At 45.2% G+C, this 26255-nt stretch overlaps 1 protein-coding gene across 1 annotated transcript in view; it reads right to left on the bottom strand.

The window, feature by feature from the left end:
* The window catches only part of VIPR2 (vasoactive intestinal peptide receptor 2), a 92674-nt gene extending 66680 nt beyond the window's left edge, over positions 1-25994 (bottom strand). The window contains exons 1-2 of the mRNA XM_084855087.1: positions 25684-25994; positions 11448-11550 (exon numbers count right to left, since the gene is read on the bottom strand). Of these exons, the coding sequence (XP_084711213.1) occupies positions 11448-11550; positions 25684-25743 (163 nt within the window). The 5' untranslated portion in view covers positions 25744-25994. The remainder of the gene's footprint in view (positions 1-11447; positions 11551-25683) is intronic.
* Between the last annotated feature and the right edge of the window lie 261 nt (positions 25995-26255).

The following is a 26255-nucleotide window of genomic DNA, read 5'->3' as shown; positions in this document are numbered from 1 at the left end:
GTTTCAGGCTTGATTTGTGTATATTTTATTTTGGCAACTAACTTGTTATTGTTACACAAGAAATCGGAAACCCCAAAACAAAATACCCAGAAGCAATTTATTACCATGGAAAGATATGTTTTGCTACTGAAAATGCATATGGGACGGAGATATTGCACTCAGTATGTGCATTGAAAGAGTTAAGTCGAGAAACATACTTTTTAGATGTCCTTATTATTCCCACTCCCACTTTATGGTTTTGATATACTTGGTTTCTGATTCTGATAGAAGTTGCAATCCAACCCATCCGGAGGCCACTTGGTTCAGGAGGCTGCCACATGGGGTTCTAGCAGTGTTGTTATTATGAGCAGCAATTTCCAAATTGTATCAATTTCTTAAAAACCAATTTACCAGCGGATTTCTGCCCAACCCACAAGAGCCACATATCACTTCCAACCCACTGACTCCAAGTGGTCAGCTTAGTCTTTGCTTCTAAATTCTCCCTAGTATCTTATTGCCCCATACAAAATGGTTTGATTTCCCAACTGGAGGGTCTCAAACCACCACTGAGTTGGATCCAGACTTAGTCATACTTAAAGTAGACCTACTGAAATCAGTAAGACTTACTTAGTCATGACTAACCAAAGTCCTATTTATTTCAATGGGTCTACTCTAAGTATGACTAAGTCTGGATCCAACCCACGGTTTTTTAGGCAGCTATTTAGTGCTACTTCTTGGATCGCTTCAGAAAAACACACACACAGGAGTACTCTTGAGAGGAACAAGCACATCTAAAAAGTCCATGTAATGTGAAAACTATGCCACATACCTCCACAGAGAGAGACCCAAACAGCATTCCTTTAAGCAGTATTCATAATGAACTCCTTCCCCAAATTGCTTTTAAAGCTACTTAAGGCTGGAATCCTTTGCACACTTACCTTGGAGCACTGAATACAGTGGAACATACTGTGAGCTGCACCTGTATAGGATGGGGTGATGCATGGCTGCAATACTATGCACACTTTCCTGGGTGTGCATAGGATTTTCCTGAACACATTGGGACTTACTTCTCAGTAAACAATGCAAAGGATTGTGCTATGCAGCACAATAGGATTGTAGTGAGTGTTGGCAGAGGGAAATAGAATCCTACCGATTATCTGTTGGGTGAATAGATAGGGCTGGATTCCAATTTATGCTGGCTCAACTGTGCTTGCAGAAGTGGACTTCTGTGCTCCTTCCTTCCCATGGCAGCCCCTCCAGCTCCCTGAAAATGCTACACGGACAGACAGGAGATGTTGCTGAATGGGGTGAGCTGGGGCGGGGAGGGGATCCCCCACAATTGGGAGAAGGACCTTCCACGAGTAGAGCTCTTCCATTCACAAAAGGCAAATCCTGGATCCAACCAAAGCTATCTTTCTTTCTTTCTTTCTTTCTTTCTTTCTTTCTTTCTTTCACGTTTGTATTCCACTCTTCTTCAAAAGGAGGTCAGGGCAAAATACATGAAGTTATTTCATTTTGTTCTCACAATCACACTGTGAAGTAGGGCTGCGCTGAGAGACAATGACTTGCCAAGGGTCATTTGGTGTGCTTCATAGTGAAGGCGGGAGCTGAACCCTGACATTCTGGCTACCACACTCCAAACCCAACATGGTTGTTACTATACCACATTGGTTCGTATGTGACTCTGCATAGCATCCCTGAGTTACCAGAAGCGATATGGCATCCTTCTCTCAACCTGGTGCTCTCCAGATGTGTTGGGCTGCAACTCCCATCATTCCTAGTCAGCAGAGGAATGATGGGAGTTGCAGTCCAACACATTTGGAAGCCAACAGGTTGGCAAAGGCTGCTATATGGGGTTCTAGCAGCGTTTTGCTCTCAACAGAACTATTGAGAGCAAAACATTTGGTGGTCTGCTCTTATGACGCTGATACTGCGCCAGCTGCATTGGTTGCTACTATGTTTCTGAGCCCAATTTAAAGTGGTGGTTTTAATCTTTAAAGCTTTAAATGGTTTGGGCCCAAGTTACTCAAGGGATCGCCTCCTCCCGTACCAGCCTGCCTGCACTTTGAGGTCATCAACAGCAGCCCTTCTTACCTGCCCACCACCAAATGCAGTTAGGCTGGTGAGTACAAGGGAGAGGGCCTTTTCTGTGGTGGCCCCGCACCTCTGGAATCAGCTTCCACGAGGGGTTTGTCAGGTCCCTTCTTTGCAGGTCTTCAGGAAGCCTCTGAAAACCCACCTGTTTTCACTGACTTTCCCATAATCTGTGGGCTACAGGTTTTATTGGTGTAATTTTGTAGTTTTTATAGCTTTTTATTGTGTATTTATTGCCTATTTGTATATTTTTATGCTTTTTATCCTGTACACCAACTTGAGGGAGTTTTACCATTAAAAGCAGGCTAAAATAGTTTTAAATAAATACAATATAAGATATTTTCTGGTCAGAAGGGAAGGGAAGAACTGGTAGAGAAGCCAGACCTTAACTAAGGTCTCCACCCTCATCTCTAGAATGATCTCCCCATGGCTGCAATCCTAAGCCAACGAACATGGCCATAAGTTCCACTGAGCACAGTGGGACTTTCTTCCAGTTACACATTCAAGGGCATAAAGGTGTTCATTTTTCTCCAGGCTTTGTAGATTCTCACCATGTTTTGACCCTGAAATCTGCTGATCTGTACAGTTCTCACGACCGGTGACAATTCATAAAAGCAATATGATTGCATGTGCATTCAAATCAATGATACCCATTAAAGGTGTGATTTACCCATGGCTGAGCTAAAGCAGCATTTGTATGCTCTATAAATAGAACACACTGGGGACAAGAGGTCACAATCTGCCCCCTAGTTTCCTAGCCCGTTCAACATCCCCTGATAATGCTTGCTGATGCAGTCCATTTGCTCTGCTGTAGTCACAAATGCTTTCAAGCCAGCTAATGCCACATTCTGTTCCCAGTTCTAACCTTTTATTTCTTCTTGTTGTTTCCTTAAATCTGGTTAGATGAAAATTTTGAAAAAAATACATAGACATTCCAGTTTCTCTGCCCTGCCCCCTTACATCCCAAGCCTTCTCGTTTCACGTCATTCCCTTGGCCTAAAGCAATTTATCTACTTAGGAACAAAAGCACAGGAAACCGGTTGTTAGACTTGTATGTCTGAATGTCAGAGAAGAGCCCAGCAGCATAACATTTAAGTCTTGGGAAGCAACGTTTTCACATATAAAAGCAACAACATGGTGGATGAGGTGGGAGGAAGTTTTGCAAAAACAGCACAAGGACCATCCTGAATATTGGCCTATTCTAACTGTATCCCAGGGGTCCCCAAATGTTTAGGGGTTATTGCACACATTTGAAATTTGGAGGCAGTATAATGGGCCCTCTCACAAAATGGCTGCCATGGGGAGTCCTGCTATTCATAAAATGGCTGCCAGGGTGGGTATGGGAGGTCACAGATTACACATTTCCCTGAAGCAAAACTGGTGAGACTACAATAAAAGTAACTTACCCAATAACCCAAGCACAAGGCAGACCCCCGTCTGGTCTCCAAAACACAAAACCACTTTTTTGAACCCAAATAAAGATGACAGCATTTCACTTTGCAGCAAGCCACCCTCCCAGTTAACCCCTCCCCCAATAAATTAATGTTTTAAAAAATCTTAAGAAATAAAATAAATGTCAGGAGGACCAGGGAGGTTGGAAGGCCCCAAGAGAGATGTCCATGCAGTCCTGTAGCCAGGGTGGGGTAAATGGGTGTGCACCCCTCCCCCTGAGCTGTGCTTTGCCCCCACCCCAAGGGTTTTTTGGAAAACTGTATTTTTAATTTGTGACATGACGGACAATGGCAGCCCACATTTAAAGAACAACGGCTTGTTTTAAGAACAAGAGCAATTTAAGAATAAGACCCTCCGAAACATTCAGTGAATAAGGCAGGACGAGTGCACAACAAAAGCCTCATCTGGAAGAGTCCGCACAACTCAAGACTTTGCCTGACTGAGGGTGGACTTTTCACAATCAGAATCACCCTGCAATTACTTAAGTGATTCTGAAAAAAACAGCCTTTACAGTAGCATGACCCTTGAAGAGTAAAATAATTAGAATTTAGTATTATGGGCTAGAGTTAGACTCTACCCCTCAACATTCCTTTGCTCTGCTTTTCAGTTTCAGTTGTGTTCTCTACCCAGCCAGCACTAAAAAAGCATGTTTGTTTGCCTGCAGTAAGAAGTTTGTTTGTTTGTTTATTTATTTCATTTCTATACCGCCCAATAGCCGAAGCTCTCTATTCTGCAGTTATTATGGTGAGTAGAGCAGGATTGGGCGCTAATTGCTAAAGAGTGAAATAAAGAGATAATGTAACATGATATGAAAAAAAAAATCTACCCTGAGTTACCCTTTACTCTTTTAAGGGTGCAATCCTATGCATGTTTAGACAGAACGAAATCCTACAATTCCCAGAATTCCCCAGCCAGCCATACTGACCAGGGAATTCTGGGACTTGTAGGACTTTTTTCTGTCTAAACATGCATAGGATTGCACCTTAAAGCACTCACTATACTCACAATCATAATGGCTATTTTTTCTACTTTTTCTTGAGTACTGGATGGCAAGGCATGAAAACAGCCCTAGAGGAATAGAGACACTGCTGTGCAGACTACAGTTAGCTGGCTGGCCACCTAGGCTGTAACTCAGGGCTAATTTCTGGTGTTTCCAATGTGTGCAGCTCAGCATGGGGCCTCCTCAGGGTTTCTGGGCAGAAAAATTAACCCAGTAATCAGTAAAAAAAAAATCCAGTTGCTTTCCACAATTAGTTTCTAATTCCTTAGTTAGTCCTTTATGTAACAACCGGTTAAAAACTTTTCCCTTGTTTATCCAACAGGAAGGAAAATATAAAGGTCAGGAACAAATCTAGAAGGCGGGGCCATCAAGGAGGAGTTAACAAACACACCCTACAAATTTATTTTATCTCTGCCCTTCCCTAAACCTGTAGCATGGACAAGTTTGCTTTTTGGGTGGAATCTAAAACTGAGATACCTAATCCAGATACCAAAGCCAAGCTCAGGAGCTCACAGTCATTACCAAAGTAGTTCAGTTCATGAAGAATCAGAACACAGGGACAGACCCCAGGTGACAGAGGACTGTAGCTCTAGGCAAAGTCAAGCTTTTGAGTCTGGAATTCCTGGGGATCTCTCAAACTTCATTCAAGTCTATTATGCAGGAAATATTTTACAACGTTAAGGACTGCATCTCACTGATGTCAACAAGAAAGATATGCTTACTGTTCTCAGCAACACTCTCCCTAGATGCTTGACAATGGTTGCATTGTAACGTGCTCCTACTCTGTTTCAAAAGGAGCAGTCCTATGATCTCTAAATATTGTCTAGAGGGCCACAAGGTTTTTCGGTTTCTGGGAGCTTGGTTCCCAGAAAACTCACTCCCCGCTCCCTCGTAGCCAGTGTGGTTCTCTCCGTGCCGGCTGCGTCTCCATGCTCACAAACGGAGCGTGGAGAGGGCAAAAAGGGGGCGGTCCCAGGGGCGAAGAGGAGACCGCGGAAGCCTCTTTACGAGGCTTCCTATGTGCCATGGAGCCTCCCCCCACCCGCTCCAATGTCCCCGGCTAGATGCATGAAATCGCACGTCTAGCCGAAAATGCAGGGTGGTCAGAGCATGGAGGAGAGGATCCCCTCTATGCTCCAGCCGCCCTCCGAGTTTGCAGACAGGCGACCATCTTCATAGCATTACACCCTAAACCTGGTTTGATTTTGGTTTTGCATTGGTGCTGTGATACAAGATTAAAATGGGATTTTTGAGAAAACAAGCTTCATGCTGGTTTTTAACTTCTTAGTTATAGCATAAACTATTTTGTTCGTTTTACAACTTTTGGTATCCCTTGTTCATTGTACCTTAACATCCTTTTTTCTTATGAAGCAAAAAATATGCTAGTCATTTAATTTCTGGTGTTCATACAAAAATTTTTTTGTTACCTTTACATAGCTCATTATGCATGGAGGAGGAGTGAGGAAGAAAGTCTCTGCCTTTCCCTTTCCCTGGCCTGGCCCCTCACATTCTCTCCACCAGTGTGTGTGTGTGTGTGTGGGGGGGGAACTGGCTGGTGTTATGCTCCCCCACCCATGCCCTACCTAACAAGGCTGGCCGGCCACAGGGCTGTGTCCATGGGCACATTGGCGCCCATGGGCCCCAAGTTGGAGACCCCAGCTGTATCTCTTCAGAAACGTCTCCACAGTAAAGAGAAGAAGGGATAAAACAGTGGAGGCTGGTGGCTCCAATGTTAGTGGGATAGTGGATCCGCTCCAGGTTTCAGTCAGAACCAGTTAGAGTTCTGACTGGTTCTGACTGAAACCTGGAGCAGATTCACCACCTTACTGTCATCAGAGCCACCAGCCTCTAGTGAGATAAAAATAATTTTCTATTAAGAAGTATTTTCTCAGCATTTCCCCCTGAAAACATTATAGGGTATGTTTCTAATGAAGAACTTGGCTGTCAGGGGAGCGATTCAGGCATTAATGCCAAACCATGGTTTGGCATTACGTGAATGAGCAACGAGTAGCTTCTGGTTCCCATATTCCTGCCTTCCCGCTTCTGCAGTGGGATTCCCGCCTCCTGATCCCACCTTGAGGCAAACCAGAGTTTGCCACTTCATTCAAACTGGTGTGTTTGCCCTAAAAATTGGGATCAAACCCTGGCTTGCAAACCTGGTTCACAGGACAAGCGTAAACCCACAGTTTGCTGGTTCAGGCAAAATGGGAAACAACTGTTTGCCTCAACCCAGCCTGGGAAGAGGGAATTGTGACAATGGAGCTATGTAATATTTAGTAGGTAGGGACTGACCTTCTGTGCTGGGCATAACTTTTTTGCTCCTCCCCATGATGGCAAAGCAAGTTATACAAAATGCAAATGTACACTATATATCAAGCTTACATATCTATAAATATCTACAAAATTAATACATTTATTAGCTACCTTTTAAGACCATGGTATTCCAAAGGCAGTGTACAATATAAAACTGTTATTTATATATATATATATATATATATATATATACACACACACACACACACACACACACACATACACATACACACACACACACATTATATACATGCAGAGGTTACAAAACCGTTTCCTGGGGATAATACATCTGCAGGTCCAACACATCTGCAGGTTGGGGGAAGATTAGAACCTGGGTCTTTCAGCAGAAAGCCTTAGGCTGTAATCATACTCTCGGGTTAGTGTGCATAAGACCCACTGAACTCAATGGGCTTACTTCTGAGGAAACATGCATAAGATTGTGTTTCAGATATTCAGATTAGGGCTGCGGAGACCCAGGTTCAAATCTCTACTCAGCCAGCCATGAAGCTCACTGGGTGACACTGGGCCAACTGATCTCTCTCTCAGCCAAAGCTACCTTGCAGGACTGTTGTGAGGATAAAAGGTGGGGAGGGAGAATAATGTCTCCCCTTCTATGCTCCTTGGAGGTAGGGTGGAGTATTTATGTTATAAACAACATTTAAAAATAAATTATAACATAGACTAAGAAGCGTGTTTAAGCTTTTCCACATTTCTCTGTCACTGAAAGGTTCTTCCATGCTTGGCTGGCTCCCAGTTCACCACCCCTCCCCATCAGCTGACAGCTCTACATAATCCTTGTAAAATAGAGATATCCTTGTCAATTAAAAAAAAATCCTATAAAGGGCTCTTTTAAGGTTCTGACTCATAGCACACAGACCAATTTAATTTATTGCTTTTTCACTGGCGGATCTGTATTCCTTTTTCTGTTTTAAACCCCTTGGTATATTTATTGTCTGAAAAGAATGAAATATCATTTATTTACACTGTGAGCAGATGGCCTTGGTTGAGGCGCTTACTTGTGGAAAACGTCACACTTCTATATTTGCTTTTTGATAAACTTCTGTTCAACTTGCGCTTAAAGCTATAGCAAAACGTTATTTTTAAAACGGAGACTGAAAAGGAAAGGAAATGGTTGCTTGTTTCCAACACTTTCTCCCCCTCTTAAAAGTGTAGTCAGTGACCCATAACGTATCTGATCACTTTTTAAAACGTGGCTCAAGTTTAGAAAAGGACAGCTAGCACGTGAGAACATGCACTCACCAAGACTGAGAGTCAAGCTAAATATTCCACACAACATGAGAAGACTGATGGGAGATAGGATAGCGCTCTTCAAGTACTTGAAAGGTTGTTACAGAGAGGAAGGCCAGGTTCTCTTCTCCATCATCCCAGAGTGCAGGACACGGAATAATGGGCTCAAGTAACAGGAAGCCAGATTCCGGCTGGACATCAGGAAAAACCTCCTGACGGTTAGAGCAATACAACAATGAAACCAATTTCCTAGGGAGGTGGTGGGCTCTCCCACCCTGGAGGCATTCAAGATGAGGCTGGACAGCCATCTGTCAGGGATGCTCTGACTTGGATTCCTGCATTGAGCAGGGGGTTGGACTTGATGGTCTTATAGGCCCCTTCCAACCCTACTATTCTATGATTCTAAACAACCTGTTTTAAAAAACAAAGAGGGAAAGCTTCTTCAGGAAAAGCTGATAGGAGTGGAGAAGTAACGGGGGAAATAATTAATCGCCTCCCTGCCGCTTCTCCACTCCCAAAGCAGTTTCTACAGGGTTGTTGGGGTATTTTTTTTAAAGAAGTAGCCATGCATGGCTGGCTTCAGGTTTCAAGGGTCCCTTGGAAACAGTGGTGCCACTAGGCGTGGACTTCAGGTCCCAAGTGCAGAGGCCCTGCAACCCCTGTTCTCAGGGGTGGCCCAAATGAAGAACCCTGGCTATCTACTCTTTCCTGGCTCTAGATTAAACCTAGGAGCACTGCATGGCTGTTGCTGGTTGCTCAACAGAATCACAGCTAGGAATTTAAAGGGAAAAGGGGAAAAAGTGTGTGTTTTCTCATGAAACTTTTATTTTATTTCGATATAAGATTAACAAAATAAAGGCAACAAAAAGAAGATATATAATAACAAATCAAAATTACTAAGGAAACAAAGGAATTCACTAATTATAAATCTTAGTCTGTAACAGATAGGCTTACGGAACAACTACAATAAAACGACTTAAGTAGGAGCTCAAAATCTAATGAAAGTCAAAATACATGTTCTGCAACATATAAAAGGAGCGTGTGTAAATGTAGGTCATTCTGCGTGTTTGTGCATATTAATCAGAAAAAATACAAGCAACTGTACTTTGTTGGATCAAAAGTTTGAAGTGCCTCAACACAGGAAATAAATGGAAACCATGGTGCCATAATATCATTCTTCAAGTTAGGATTCCAGACACGCAGCTCCAAGAGGTAGTTTTACTGAGATGGCAGCAGCAGCCCAAACACCCAGTTGCTGCTTACTGTTTTGCAAATTGATCTGTGAAGAAGTAGGAAAGGAACTAAGCTAAGTGATTATGTAGCATAGTTTCCTTCCCACTTTCTGCCAGCCACTTTGAAATCAGCAGTGGGCTGCCCAGGCTGCTGCTGCCAAGTTCCCAGTCCAGAGGAGCACAGGACCACCAAGAAAACAGGTGAGCAAACTCAGAGGGGGAGGGAGGACAGCATCTTGCTCAGGGCCCCCTCAAAGCTGGTTTGACGGAGGGCTTCACCTTGTAGCATCGGCATGTCAGGAGCTGCAGACCTCCTAAGGGTGGCAGCCTTTCAGCATCTGCCATTTTGTTTTTCCCACAGTGCTCCAGATGTTGCATCATTCTGCGGCATTATGGGGAAAACAAAATGGCAACCACCAGCTGTACACAATGACAGCCATCAGACCCTGGTCCTCTCTGCGGGGGCCCAAGGTCAGGAAGATGTCAGCATGGTGGACCCTGCCAGGGCACTGGACCCCAGAAGCTGCCCTTGGTGTTGACACCAGCCTTGCATACCTTTGTACCACTTGTAGATTGCCCCTAACTGGGGTAGATGTAAAGGTAGGATAGAGTTCAGACTTTGGGCTCCAGATGGGACCCTGTCCTTTTGAAATGTATGGGATTAAATTCTTCTTAAGTCAACATTCTAATGGTAGTCTTTACAAATGTAGCCAACCAAAATTATGTCTACCGATTTTAACCCCATGGAAAGAAAAGGAAGCTCAACTCAGAAGACTTGAACTCAGAAGTACAAATTGCCCATTAATTTCTGACATGGCGAGTAAAAATTACTTCCAGGAAACCAGGCCAGTTCCCCTTTGACGTCTTCTAAAGAACGTGTAAACTATTGTAAGGAACCACAAGCGCACAATAAATGTCTCGTGTAGAATAGCTCATAAACAGAAACAGGGTTTCTTTTGCCAGGCAGGGTTTTCCTAACTAACCAGCTCTGATGAAATATCATAGATAAGGAGAGGCCTTCCCTTGCTAGCATTGCCAAGGGAAATCCCTGGCTTTCCCGAGGTAGAACTAGTGGTAACACAAAAACCCTGCCCTTATCTCTGATCTCTGGGCAGGGTCCCTACAGCTCCACAGGCTGCACCGGGAGTGGCCGTGGGGCTGACTAGGTCTGTCTGTCTTCATTCTTGCTCCCTAAGTGCGCCAAGGACGTCAAAGGCATTCATTCTTCCTACAGGGTGCTTTCTTGTTTGTCCACCTGCAGCTTCCACAATGTACCTCAATTCAACATTGGGACAGTGCTATGGAAGCTGGGTGAGAGGTAGAGAGGGGCTGTAGCTCAGTGGCGGAACACCTGCTTAACACACAGAAGGTCCCAGGTTCAATCCCTGGCATCCCCAAGTAGGGCTAAGAGAAATCCTAGAGCAGGAGTGGGCACCTCTGAGAGATCCAGGGGCCATTTTCACCCCCAAACACATACCCCTGGGCTGCACTTCTCCCTCCCTGTGCTGAAAACATAATTAAAAATTTAAAATATTATGAATAGTGTCTGAAGTGGCTACGGAGCACTAAAAGGGTCAAAAAGCTTCAAAATGGCTGCTCCAGATGCCATTTTGTTAAAAACAATTTTGTTTTTTACAATTGGGGGGGGCAGGGGGGCAACATGCAGCCTGTAGGCCACACATTGCCCACCCCTGCCCTAGAGAACCTCCACCAGTCAGTGTAAACTGTAGTCAGCTACATGGACCACTTGTCAGGCTTTGTATAAGGCAGCTTCCTGTGTTCCTATAAAGAACCTACAAGCATCACACCTCAAAGCTCTCTCTCCCTGTTCTCTAAGGGGAGAAGGAATGTAGCTCAACAGGGAAAAGGAGCACAGTGTGCAGAGATGTAAAGAGGAAGGCGGTGAGGGGAACGGGGTTCTTTAACTGAACTATGAGATGCCGGGGTAAACTAGCCTTGCTTAGACCTGCAGATTTAAAGGTAAATGGAGCCTTGTACGATTTTGGATATGAAATCTCTAGGTAAAGAGTGTCGCAGTCACAATCCTGTGTCATTTCACCAAAATAATATAAGGGCATTTGTGAACCATTATCACATTATTCTGTCCACACTGCAGGCTATCATCTTACCTTTAAAACCCACCGTTTTGGTATTTTTTAAGAGTTCTAGACATCTTATTTCCTCTTCATGGATTTCCAGATGTAACCTGCATTCTGGATGGATACCATTTACCTGTTAAACAAACAGAGGAGCTGGTTTTAGAACACTTTGATTTTATACAAAGTATGCAACTATCCATGGGCCAATCTAAATGAAATGCTTTGTGAAGCAATTTGGATAAAATCTGCATTTTAACAGAATCGAATTAGCTTTTTCCATGGTACACGCAGTGCTACACTCCTCCGCTTTTGTGGTGTATATGGAAGCTGAAGCCGTATTAGTTGGGGTGGGGTGGGTGAGTCCCGCCGCAAGTAGAAATGAACGTCAGCAATTACATAGGTACGGGACAGCCAATGAGCGGAGGCTTGAACATTGCATGTTCAATGAAGTGCAATGGAGGACTTGCTTATGAGTAGACGTTCATGACAAACCCCACATACCCACACACATTTATGAGGCGGGCAGGCATGCCCCACGCTATTTTCCCTTCCACCAGTTAGTGCCGCTTCCACCAGCCTGCGCTGAAGCCAGCTGAGGACTGAGGGACTCCTGAACAGCACTGAAGCTGCTGTGACAGGAAAATCCAATAAAAAATGAGTTTGAAAACCCCCCAGATTTAGGACAAGAAATGTCAGGCTAGCTACAGACAGCAGCGTGTGTCATCTGACACCATCGACTTGGGGGTGGAGTAGAACTGGAGTAAAGCCCCATGTAGAATCACAGAATCATAAAATAGTAGGGTTGGAAGGGGCCTATAAGACCATCGAGTCCAACCCCCTGCTCAATGCAGGAATCCAAGTCAGAGCATCCCTGACAGATGGCTGTCCAGCCTCATCTTGAATGCCTCCAGGGTGGGAGAGCCCACCACCTCCCCAGGTAATTGGTTCCACTGCTGTATTGCTCTAACAGTCAGGAAGTTTTTCCTGATGTCCAGCCGGAATCGGGCTTCCTGTAACTTGAGCCCATTATTCCGTGTCCTGCACTCTGGGATGACCGAAAAGAGAACCTATAGATGGGGCCCATGTCAGCAGAACCCAAATTTTTGCTATGTTCAAAGCATTTCACATACGTTACCTCAGCAATGCCTACTAGAATCCTGTAAGGCAAGGGTACAAAACCTCAGGCCTGCATGGGGGCAAATCCAGCCAAGCTGGGGTTCACCAGAAGGCCACACCCTTTTCCCTGATCCCACCGCTTTCCCCCCGACCACCAATCGTTGGTGATTTCCTGGCTTTTGTGCCGTTTCTTCCCCATTCTTAAAGGTTGAACTGCCTCTCCGATGGCCCAGTTACTGGGAGAAAGAGTTTTAAGCTAAAACATGCTGGTATTTTGGGGCCCATCCCTTTTGTCTTTGGCCTCACCCACCACTGGAACACAGCCTGAGAGCTTCCCCAAAATGGAATTCAGCACTCAGGCTGAAAGAGGTTCAGCACCACTGACTTAAGGTTTGCCTGCATTATTAGCCCCTTATCGCACACTGGCCAAAATGGCTGAAGGTGGCCAGCTTGACATCCTAGCTACTATTTTTAAAAAGCCCAGCATTTTGAAGAGGCAGCAAAGCCAGTCTGTTTTACAGCAAGGGACATTTCACGCCTTTCCACCCACCCCTGCTCCAGTTGGACGGTTCCAAAAAGCAGTTGTGCAAGTTGAGATGGTTGGTAGCCAATGCTAGGGATGTCAGAGAATTTCTCCATGAATCTCGGGGAGGCCAAATGCCAGAGCAATCAGCCCCCCGAAATTGGTGGAGAAATGGTCTGCCCCCCCGTCCCCGTCCCCCGGACGGGACTTACCTTGTTTGAATGTCCCTGGCGGCGGCGGCTCCGGTGGCTGCGGTGGCTGGTCTTCCGACCGGCTGCCACCGCCGCCATTTCCAAGTAAAACAAACAAACTTGATAGGCTACGTAAAGATTTACGTAGCCTATCACGGCTAGATTTTCAAAAAACACCGTGATAGGCTACATAAATGTTTACGTAGCCTGTCACAGCTGACTTTGGGGGGGGGGGAAGCATGTATGCAAATGGCGGCGCCCATGGGCGCCACCATTTGCATACGCGCTTTTTTTTTTTTTAAGTCAGCCGTGATAGGCTACGTAAACATTTACATAGCCTATCACGGTTGACTGCAGGGACGCAAACTGCAGCGGCTACGGCCGCCACCATTTGCGTCCTGGCAGGAGAGGAGGTTTTGCGGCTGGAGGGATGGGGCGCCTCCCCCCCGGCCAGAATTTCAGGGGGGAGGGACGGGGCGCCCCCCCCAGCCAGAATTTCGGCGGGGAGGTACGGGGCACCTCCCCCCCACCACGAAGCAAGCTTTGGGATCAGGTAAGGGACTTTCATCCATCCCTACCAACGACCCCCGCTTGACCCTAAGGTCTCTCCCAAGGGGCTGAGTTCAAGAAATAACAGCTTGCCTAAGGCCAGCTAGTGAGTTCATGGCAGAGGCAAGAGTCAACCCGCTGACTTTCTGGTTCACTGCGCAGTCTCTTGACCACCGCACTACACTTACTACATTTTCAGGATATACAGGTCTGCCAAATTGGACTTCAAAAATCAGGCAGCCTTGTCGCTCACAAGCTATGCCAGATGAAACATTAAAACTACGCTCTTCTGAACAAAGAAACACCCTTGATTCCTGCCTTAAACGCTCCGGAGTGAACAATGCAACTCCAGGTAACAATCTCTAGACACTGCAGGCATATTTGACAATGTTGATTGGGGCAACTCGCAGCTTTTCAAGGCAAGATGAAGTAATTATAAGCCAAGGAAACACATTTTTGTTATCAAGGGTGAAATTGTTTAACGGGGGTGGGAAGGTGACCATTTTGTTCAAAGAACCAAAATGCACAAACTAATGAAACATTTTACCCTTTCTTTGCAGATCCCTTATTTTCTGAAGGTTGCAATGTTTCAGAATACATTAACAAGTATAAGCTAAATACTTTATGAGGGACAATAAATTGCAGTGTGAAAGATACTCTTTTACTCCTTACGTTAATTATCCTTCTGAACTGGAATACCAAATAGGTACTTCATTCATTCATAGCACTGCTCCTGCAGGTTGGGTTGACAACCTTTCCCCCTGGCCCCACTCCTCTGTGTCTTAAACAGCTTCCTGGCCTGCAGAAACATAGCAGATGGAGCTTTTCTTAGCATGGAGATAATGTGATGAGAAAAGCTTCACACGCTTAAGATTTGTACATCAGGCAACTCTTAAAGGCACAGGACGGTTAACTGGGATTCGATTTCTATAATCTATGGTGTATTTTATTTTTAAAATCTATGTCCCACCTTCCTTTTAGAAGAAAGCCTGAGGAAGCTAACAGCATAGAGCAGCCTTCTCTAACCTGGTGCCCTCCAGATGTTTTGGACTACAACTCCCAGCATTCCTGACCATTGTCATGATTGCTGGGGCTGACGGGAGATGAAGTCCAAAAACATCTGGAGTGCGTCCGGTTGGGGAAGGGTAGCACAGACTCAGAAGGCGACACCATGGTTCAGTGACAGAGTACAACCTTTGCATGCAGGAAGTCCCAGGTTCAATCCCCAGAAACTCCATTTTAAAGGATCAGGGAGAAGGTGAAGGCAAAGACCTCTACTTGAGACTCTGGAGCTGCTGCCAATCAGAACAGACAATTTTGGCTAGATGGACAAATAGGCTAACCTTGTATAAAATCAGCCAATTAAACAACAATCCATGAAGAACTGAAATGTAAGCTCTGGGACTCCAAATGGATTAGAAGTCACTCTTTTTGCCCTGGAAGTACATATTTACTAGCTTTCTAACGTTTGCAAAAGGTGACATGGCTATTAACAGGGATTAAGTCGTTCCTTGCAGATATCAGGAAGTGCCGAAGCAGTTGTGCAAGGGGTGCAACTGAACTCACTTTTGTGATGGCACTGCAAAGTGGGGTTGAGTTGGATGCATCTCATAGGAGTCTTGCAACTGCTGTATGGCTCGGCTGAACCATGTGGCTAGATTTGATCACATGAATGGGACCTTACATAGGAAATCGAGAACCTACAGAGGGCTTCATAGAAAGGGTTACATCCTTCCACTGTGTGCATGACATGCACCAAAGGTGCTCAATATCCAGGCCCGTACTAGTGATGGCCCAATTCATACAATTCTTCCTGCTCAAAAAAAGAAAAAAGAAAAGAAAGCGTGGGGGAGAGAGATCCTTCGGTTTGGGCCACCGTGTGAAGCACCTCTGTGATACGTTACGTTAAGCACATAGTAGAGAAGTAGGCATGCACCCATGCCAGCCCACTAAGTGTCTACGAATGAAATCCTATGCATGTCTACTCAGAAGTAAGCTCCATTGACTTCAATGGGACTTGCTCCAAGACAGGTGTGTATAGAATTACAATCTAAACCTGGCCATCTGCTGTCGCTGGGTCCTGTGTTGTATGTAGATCTTGCACTGAGCAAATGGATGGACTAGAATCTCTTTTGGCTGTTGGGTACATTTGGAATTTTGAGAGAGTGTTGTGGGCACTCTCTTGAAAAGGCTGCCATGGGGTGCTTGCCCATTCATAAAATAGCTGCCAGTGTGAGCCAGTCACAAAACACTCATTTCCCAGAAGGCAAAAGGGTGAGACAAAAAGAAAAGTAACTTGGCCAAGACCGTAAGTGCAAGGCAGAGGTGGGGACTGAGTTCCAACAAACAAAATCGCTCTTTTTTTTACCAAAATAAAGATGGCACTAGAGGGCCACACTTCACTTTGAGCATGCCAGCTTCCCATTAAAAAAACAACATGTTTTTAATTTTAAAAAGATCTTAAGAAATAAAATTAAAATCAAAAGGGGCAGGGAGCCTGGTGGGCACCAAGAGAGTGCAGCCCATGGGCACCATGTTGGAGACATGGAGGACTTGATGGCCAACTCTAAAATTCTACAATTCAATGCAAAAAAAGCATGTGTTCTACCAGTGATCTATGATCCCTCCTCCAAAGAATAAAGTTCTCTTTGACTCGGCTTCCAGCATATGAACCACACAAAGCCCAAAACCTTACCCCTAGCCTAGACCAACGAGCCATGTTGAATTTCTGCACAAGTGCCCTTCCAGACAAAAAGTTGGCAGCTGTGAAAGGATAGCAGCTTCTAATGCATTCTTCCATCTCTGTGTATGCTTTTTTGCTCACAAATTTGTAAGGGACAGCACAGTCCTTATTATTACAATTACTTACATAGGAAATCACAAAACATGAGGCTGGACAGCCATCTGTCAGGGATACTCTGACTTGGATTTCTGCATTGAGCAGGGGGTTGGACTCGATGGTTTTGTAGGCCCCTTCCATCCCTACTATTCTATGATTCTATGAAAACAAAACAAGAAGCCATTTTGTGTATCACTGGTGAACTATAAATCCCAGTGTAACCGTTAGTTGATTAAACAACGTCTACAAATATGTCTTCTTCTCTCAACTTTAAATCATACAATTGAAACATTGCATAAACAGTGATTTGGCCAAGATGTTTGGGGTGTCGTTTGAAAGATCACATCAGCCATGTCCAGAGACTACCAGAAGAGAACGTTCTCTTTCAGAATATTCTTTGCATGCCACATTGTGTGGGAGCATATTCATTTTCTAACAAATGAACCAGTTTAATTCCTCTGTAGTTCGGAGGAAATAGGTGGCCTTTAGGCACCAAGTGATCTATTGTCACACCAGAGTGGAGTTCACCATAATGCGTACTTGGGGTTTTGGAGTAATTTCCCTACACAGGTTTATTAAAAGGTCATTTCAGTAAGTAGGGAATACAGACTGGTGGTATGAGCCATGACACACAATTAGTTGAACTACAGTTGTTAAAGCAACAGTATGATTAAAACCAGCTTTCAAGGGCACAGAGAGGAAGCAATCTGGCATGGATCCAACATTTCTGATAGGCCCCGTTTACCAAATTTAGTCCTGATCATGCAGTGAAAGGGTACAAGTCCCTTTTATGTGTTTCCCCTTGATGTGTGAATTAAACAGCAATTCAATAATTCACATTAACGCCTTCAGGGTACAATGCTATGGTCCCTCAGAGGGAATCCCAGGAGCCATAGGATTTTGCAGATCTCTCTCTCCGTAGGCAGGGAGAGAGACCTTCCTCCAAAGCGGGAGGCCTGCAGTTCAACTGATTGCCTCCATCTTGCAGAAATGGTGGAAAGGTCTGTTGCCATTGCTCCTCTTGTGTCAGTGCTCTGAAGGCGGAGAGAGGGAAAGGGGCCATTCTGGGGGCATCTTTGGATCTGCTGGATCCAAAGCCCTCTTGTGCCCTTGTCACAACCCAGGAACAGGAGAGGGAAAGTATGCTGGCTGCAGGGCGGGCATATTTGGTTTCCCTTCCGCTGGGACTAATGGGAGAGAAAAATCTACAAAAAACACACACCAATGAAAGAAAAAAGGAGGGGAAAATGCCACCGCCAGCCGTCTGCCCTACCAGCGTGAGGCAAGGCTTTGGATTTGGTAGTTTGTTCCCCACAAATTCTCCCTCACCTGCATTGGATTGCTCCACTCAAGTCCTAAAAGACCCGATCCTACTTCTGTTACTTTTGGCTTGCTTCTGAGTAAACATCCATAGTATGGTGCATTTCCATAGGATTTACTTGAGTAAAAATGCATGCCATGCGTGCGTGTGGTGTGCTGGAGTTTTAAAGCAGTGTTAAACTACTGCTTTCTCTGCGTAGGGATGCAGAATTGTTCCTCTATCACTTACTTCTGAGTAAACATGCATGGTGTGTGTATGTGTGTGTGCTGGATTTCTAAAGCACTTTTAAACCTGCTTTTTTCTGAGTAGGGACGCATAATAACAGTGTGATTTTGGAGATAGTTACTGCTTTGGAGTGATTTTAGCCTCAACCTACTTTTTCCTTTGGTCCCACCCTCCACTGGAATTCGGCCCCTGAGACCTTCTCCAAGATTGAATTTGGCCCTCGAGCTGAAAAAGGTTCAACTCCCCTGTCCTACAGGCTGCTGATAAACAACAACTGCTGGACCTGTGTAACGACATGAGCTACATTTTTTAATTGGCATCATGCAATGGTGTTGTGCAGCACAGAATTTCACAGAGAACTGACAGGTAATGAGAACTCGCAGGGATGATACCTCTGTCTGGCATTCTAAAGTCATTTCGGCCCTTTTGGAATTTAGCAAAATGGATTAAGAATGCAACAAAATGGAATTATAAATGAGTAGGACAGCCCTCCAAACCCCACTTCTGCCACACATAACTATGTTCGTCAATGCTACCGTCGCAGCTACTCATATCTACAAGATTGGGGTGCCTGTAACTGAACATTTTAAACATTCAAGATGTTTTAAACAGCTGCTCGTCTGGTTGCTTATAGCAAGCAAAAGTCTCTTCCAAATGACTGGGCATTTAATGTTTAAAAAGAACAACACCATAGCCCAATTTCCCTGTTAGGCTGCAAATGAGTACCATAAATATATAAAGAGAAGCAGGAGATAGTTGTGGGTGGAAGCCCAGGGGATATGTTAGCTAAGCTGGGTTACAATTTGTCCAAATGAGCTACCTTCGTCACCCCATAGAAAAGGGGTGGTCCATTTCATGCAGCCCTCGCCTTAATTTCCAAAGCCCTCTGCATGCAATCAGTTCAAACCTCTGGCAAGAGCAACCTGTCCCTTCCTTGGCAGCCTGCGGTTTAGGAAAGAGGAGCAGGAGAGAAAGAGAGAAAGCAAGCAAGCAAGAAAAGCGGTGACCCACTTTGTTTTGGCCCTTCCCTTGCCCACTGCTGGCTTCAGCCCTGCCCACTGCCAACATGCCTCACACACACCAATTACTCCTGAGAGAACTTGCCCCTCAACAGAATAAAGGTTGCCCACCCCTGGCACAGAACCACAAAGTAAGAAGGAACACAATGGATGTTGTCTAGTCCAATCCCCCACCCAGAGGCAGCTGTCATAACATGAAAGCATTCTGGAGAGTAAGGATGCAGCTGCCTCATTGGTCCATCCAGCTCAGTGCTGTTGACTGTGGCCGGCAGTGGCTCTGAAGGGCCCAGAGAGAAGATGTTTCCCAGCCTTGCTATTGGTGATACTTTTAACAGGATGTGCCAAGGATCTGAAACTGGGATCATCTGGAAGGAAAGGATGTGCTCCACCACTGAACTACAGCCCCATATTACTTCAAGGAGGAAAGATAAAAATGATCAGCAACATCATTATGCATCCTTTTTGCAGAAGGTCCATTGTGTTATATGGACATCAAAAAAGGTCTTTAAAATCAGACTTTAGTCTTACGGGATCTACTTTGTTTTTCACTAGAACCCCAAGGTCCGCTGACCAGAGCCAGGTGCAAAATAGTGGCTTAGGAAGACGGACACAGAATTGCTAAGTGAGTTGCCTCCGAGTACATGCTCAGCCCAGGAATTTATTTTCATTACCGGAACCAGAGCTCACACACAAATCCTTTCACACACATATCTACTGTTCTTTTCCTCCCAACCTTTCTCGGGCTCAGAAATCTAATTTTGGAGGGGCAAAAGTGTTGTCGCTATTGTTAAACCATTGGGAGTTGGAAAGTCTTGTTGATCTACTGCAAATCACCCAGAGATCTACCAGTAGATCCCAATTTCTAAAGCCCACCCCAGCTTTAAATAACATTCTTGTTCTCTGGACAATCAACATAATGAAGTACAAAAGGAAATAAACCCGTCTTCCACCTCATCTGATTCCAAGCATCCTAAATCTAAGTAAGCCTTCTGGTACAATTAGGACATCAAAAAACACTGTAGGATACTTGGATTTTGTTTCTCGGGCATGAGATTTACTCAGTGGCACATGCTTGGCATGCACAAGGCCCCAGGTTGAATCTCTGGCATTTTCAAAGAAAAAGGTCAGGTGATGGATTATGGGGGACCCTTAGAGAAGCCTTCTCCTATCTGGTGCCCTCCAGATGTGTTGGACAATAACTTTTATCATCCACAGCCATGGGAGTTGTAATCTAACACATCTGGAAGGTTGCCCTAGAGAGCTGCTGTCAGTTAGTGCAGACAACGCTGGGCAAGATGAGCCTGTGGCCTCACTATATGACAGTTTCATATGTTCATCAAACCGCAAAAGGAAAACTGAACAGACATGATGCTTAGAGCTTTTCTACATGAGGCTGTTAATTGCAGTATCTACTTTTGGTTTTGTCGCAGAATTGAGATCCAAGCTCTACGCAACGTGCTTTTCATTTCCTGCTTTTCCACTACATAACCTCTAGGTGGCGCTCTGCTATAGCAGAATATTGCAATTACACAAATAGGAAAATACTTTTTCTTTCAGAAATAATACTCCATTTTTTCTGCTCTTACCCTCCCTGGAAAAGTGCACTTTAAAGACAGAAGCAAAACTGGAGGACTATGACTAAAGAACCCATAAAAAACCATGAGTAGGGAATGAGAAGTGCATAATAAATGTCTTGCAGCCTTAGAACAGGAAGCTGAGAGGCATAACAAATGGGACTCCTCATTTCCATGATTATCCAACACTTGCTTCTCACCCCCTTCAGCATCCACCACAATTTCCTTGTTCTTATTTAAAGAATTCAAGTTATTTTAAATAAAATATACCATTAAAGATGTCCCATCCTATCCATCTGCCCTTATTTCTGAGAATATCCCTACCCATAATCTTTGCTGTCTCAGCTCAACCCTACCATCCTCTGCCATCCTGCTCTCTTAAACAACTCCACCCATTCTTCCTTGGTGAACTCCCTTGGAACACCCTCCCTGAATATCTACACCAGTCTTCCCCATCCTGGTGCCCTCCATGTACTGAACTACAATTCCCATCATCCCCAGCCAGCTCACCTACACCATGCTCCCTCGCTCATCCATCAAATCACTCCTCAAAACTGTCCCTTATCCATTCAAGTTGCTTCACCCTAACCCCAGCCCTCACCTCCCACTTTATGAGATAGGCTTGCCTGAGTCACAGCCACCTGCCTGCAGTCATCACATGAGGGTCATGGCTGAGTAGAGATGTGAACTTGGGTCTAACCTATTGAAAACCCAGCAAATGCATCTTCAAAACCAACAGCTGAAGTTGAGGACTGATTGGTGACCTTAAGATCTATAGATTACTTCACATATAATGCGGTTGGGTTTTTTACACCAAGATTATCTCCAGGTAGGAAAAACAGTGTACTCCCAAAAACCACTTGAGATATGGTATGACTATTCTCTTTGCCCTAAGTAGCCAACACCTGGTCGATTCAGTCATGGGGGAAAAACACACACTCGTGCATCATACTTCAGAAAACAGATTACTCTCTTTGTAGGAAGCGATCACATTTGTAGCAGCCCTAATGGTTTCTACTCAACATCTCCTTACTTGTAACTGGAAAGCATATATAAGGATGCACCTAAAGAAACTATGACATTGTTAGACAGGTCATGCATGAGAAGGAATGGCTTTACCTTGAAGTACCATCATCACACAACTGTTATGGGCAGGAGGTTCCAAAGGGGCATCATTTTGCTGCCTCCGTTCCAGTTTGGGAGTGGGCAGGAGGTATTATGACTTTTTGCATTAGGTGCAACAATATTTTAAGGTCAGTGCCATCTGAATTGAATATGCTGGAAGCTTTGCAAAGTGTCTTACACCAATATTAAGATACACATCTGCAGTTGTTTTCCAATCGCTTCCCAATGTGCAGTATCAAAAACTCACCTAGAGGAATGGAATGCTCATTGTTGACCTACTATGCTTCTACCTGGGCCACGAATGAGTTGGGAATAATATGGTATTATCACTTAGGCTATTTCATACTGCAGGTGGGGGAATATCACTTTTGAATCTTTTCCTATGGGATAAAACATTTCCTTGCAATTAGAAAACTAGCACAGAAAGCACCAGATAGAACTGGGATACAACTGCTCTCCAGGACATGTTAGGTGTTTCCCGCCCCACCCCGCTACTTGCAGAAAGTTCAGAACATGGAGGATGATTCAATAATGGCCCCTCACATGCGTCTCAAAGTGGTAGAATCCACTCTACCATTTCAGAATTCTACCACCTCATTCTGAAGACATGCTTACGGTTGCAATCCTAGAATACTTTCCTAGGAGTAAGTCCCATTGAGTTCAATGGGACTTACTTCTGAGTAGACATGTACAGGATTGCACTGCAGATCAGCTTAACCCTGTTTTGGTTTTGGTTCACTTGATATGGATGATCAATGGAACAGGAGATACACTCAGAGCACCATCCAGAAAACACAAACTTTGTCCCTAGCATAGTTTTTGTGTTAGTATTCTTGTAAAAACGTGCCAAGAATTCCAGAGAAACATTTATTTCTGCTTCATTGACTATGCTAAAGCCTTTGATTGTGTGGATCACAACAAACTCTGGCAAATTCTTAAAGAGATGGGAGTACCAGACCACCTTACCTGTCTCCTGAGAAATCTGTATGAGGGTCAAGAAGCAACAGTAAGAACCAGACGTGGAACAACCGATGGGTTCAAAATTGGGAAAGGAGTACGACAAGGCTGTATATTGTCGCCCTGCTTATTTAATTTATATGCAGAGTACATCATGAGAAACACTGGGTTGGATGAATCACAGGTCGGAATTAAGATTGCTGGGAGAATTATCAACAACCTCAGATACGCAGATGATACCACCCTAATGGTAGAAAGTGAAGAGGATCTAAAGAGCCTCTTGTTGAGGGTGAAAGTGGAGAGTGCAAAAGCTGGTTTGAAACTCAACCTGAGAAAAACTAAAATCATGGCATCTGGCCCCATCACTTCCTGGCATATAGAAGGGGAAGAAATGGAAGCAGTGACAGATTTTATTTTCTTGGGCTCCAAGATCACCGCAGACGGTGACTGTAGCCATGAAATTAAAAGATGCTTGCTCCTTGGGAGGAAACCTATGTTAAACCTAGACAGCATAGTAAGAAGTAGAGACATCACCTTGCCAACAAAGATTCGTATAATCAAAGCTATGGTTTTCCCAGTAGTAACGTATGGCTGTGAGCTGGACTATAAGGAAGGCTGAGCGCCGAATAATCGATGCTTTCGAACTGAGGTGCTGGAGAAGACTCTTACGAGTCCCCTGGACTGCAAGGAGGTCAAATCAGTCATTCCTAAAGGAAATCAACCCTGACTGCTCACTGGAAGGACAGATACTGAAGCTGAAGCTCAAATATTTTGGCCACCTAATGCGAAGAGAAAACTCCCTGGAAAAGAACCCGATGCTGGGAAAGATTGAAGGCAAAAGGAGAAGGGGACAGCAGAGGATGAGATGGCTAGAAAGCATCACCGATGCAATAAATATGGACTTGAGCACACTGTGGGAGAGAGTGCAGGACAGGAAGGCCTGGCGTGCTATGGTCCATGGGGTCACGAAGAGTCGGACACAACTTAACAACTGAACAACAAAAACGTGCCAAGATCACATGCATGTCCCACAGTAAATTTTTTAAAAATTCTCTCTAGCCTACAAAAGCTTATGCCATTATAAATGTATTTGTCTTTGAAGCGCTAGAAGACTATCCCTTTCCCCACGCATTTATTTATTCTGAAGCACTTGATCCGGAGCAATACTCATACCCTGGTTTTGTATTCGAAAATACTAATACAGAACAGAATTTTAATTCCCAACTATACATGTGCATTGGAAGAATTGGAAAATCGCCACACATTTACCACTATTTAGCCATCTCAGTTTTGAGTAGAAAAGGAGGCTTGGCATAATTCATTTGCATTAAATTATCTTGAGGGTGCAGCCTATATTTAGTCTGGGGGCTAATTTGACTGTGCGACTGGTGCAGGAGGCACTGGAAGCACTTTGGTTGACAGCAGTGACGCATAATTGATTAATATTTTGTCTGTTTTGTCCTGACCTTCTTCAATGTATTGTGGAACGATCAGAAGTTTATAGGCACAGGAAATACCTCTGGGTGATGTCATGCTCAGTTCTTTAGACCTGTGATGGGGAAGCATGTATGGCACTCCTCTTTCTGTAACGCTTCTGTAACGCTGAAATAGGCGATCTTAAGTAGTAGCTTCCTCTCCAACCAAGAGTAAATCTACTTCCCTACCTATGTACTTTGCCAGTTAAATCTGCATTCAAGCACTTATCTGTTATTCCAATCAATGTCCTTCCTCCCTCCACCCAATTCACGAAGCACCGTGTCTGCTTTTAAGACTGTGCTTAAGATAGGGACATAGGAAGCTGCCTTATACTGACTCAGACCCTTGGTCCATCTAGCCCAGTACTATCAGAGCCTGACCAGCAGTATTTTTTCCAGCCCAAACAGGGGATTGAACTCGCATCCTCCTGTATGCAAAGCAGGTGCTCTACCACCGAGCCGCAGCCTCTCGCTAACAACAAGCAATGACAAGGAACTAGCTGCCCTGTAATATTTTTACCCACTCCAGGGTTGGGCTCTTTAAATGTGCGGTTATGCAAGTGAAGCAGCCATTCAAAGCTGTGTTAGTGACTGGGAGTATGGAACCTTGCATAGCTGTGTGTATGTATGATTCAAAATTGAACAAGAAGCCCATGCGCTTGCTCTTCTGAATGTGCAGATGAGCAGTATCGGCCATCCTCTGCCCAGTCACCTTGCTAATATAAAGGTGCACACCCAGTCACTGATGTAAGGCACCCAGCCCCTTACTAATGGGTAGCCCCATGCTATAATGCACCTTTCCCCAATCTGGTGTCCTCCAGATGCGTGGGACTACAGCTCCCATCAACCCCAGCCACCGGCCATGGGGACAATGGGACTTGTAGTCCAACACACCAGGACGGCGCCAGGTTGGGGAAGAGTGCATTATAGCATGCAACAGGGGAACGCGTTCACCTTTACTCTTGTCACCCCCCCCCCACATCTTACGGGGTTTGCTCTGTGCTCCTCTTCCCTAATGTTTCAAATGATGTTACCAACCACAGGAGGAAAGATGGGGGTAATACGAGCTGAAGCCACCTCCTATAGCCTCCAAAACATTGTGATCTACGGAGGGGATCGCTGGGGGGTGGTAGCAGATGAACGGGAGTGGGAGAAAAGTTGCCCAGGTTGAATTTTTAAGGTGTGTGTGGGGCGGGGCGACGTCCTTTACTTGACGCGTGGGTGTGCCCAGGGGGTGAACTCTGCACATGCTCAAGGACTAGCCCTCCTTGTGTAGGATTTCGCGACCCTGTGACGAGCTCAGGCGCCAGTGCCAAATCGGCGGGCTCCAGGGAAACCCCAGAGATACTCACCAGCTCCGAAGTCCACCAGCAGCAGGTCGAGAAGAGGACGAGGCGCGCCAAGTGCGGCATCCCCGCCGCCAAGTGCTATCCGGGCCGGGGGACGCGCTGAGCTCCGAAGGCTTCCTACGCGGCAGAGACCCTCGCGAAGAAACATAAGGCGGCCGAGCGGCCGCGTCCCGCCACCAGCGCGCTGCGCTCCCAGGGCGCACGTGGGGCGCGCGCACTGGCTGCCCGCCGCCGGGCTCGCGTCCCGGGAAGCGCCTCCGCCGTCACAGCCCCGCCGCCTCCCAACCCAGACGGGCTGTCCGGCGCTCTAGAGCGGGCGCTACCGTTCAGCCAGCAGGACTCCTCCCCCTCCTCCGGTCCCTCCTCCGACTCCGTCCTTCTCCTCCTCACATTTGCTCTCTGCGCGCGCGTGTGTATATTTAAAGTAATTAAATTCTAGCAGCAGGGGCTCCTTGTGTTTTTAAACAGCTGCGTGACAGGCAGAAATACCGTAAGTGCAGCCTTGCTATTTTGATTTATGTTTAGGGGCTAGAACAGGGGCGGGGAACTGCTTTCAGTCCAGGGCCGGATTCCGT

Source organism: Heloderma suspectum, chromosome 5 (assembly GCF_057233095.1).
Source record: "Heloderma suspectum isolate Gila_16-S chromosome 5, 16-S_ref, whole genome shotgun sequence".
Lineage (NCBI taxonomy): Eukaryota > Metazoa > Chordata > Lepidosauria > Squamata > Helodermatidae > Heloderma > Heloderma suspectum.
Note: the sequence above shows the minus strand (reverse complement) of the source record. Positions and strands in the feature narration are given on the sequence as shown.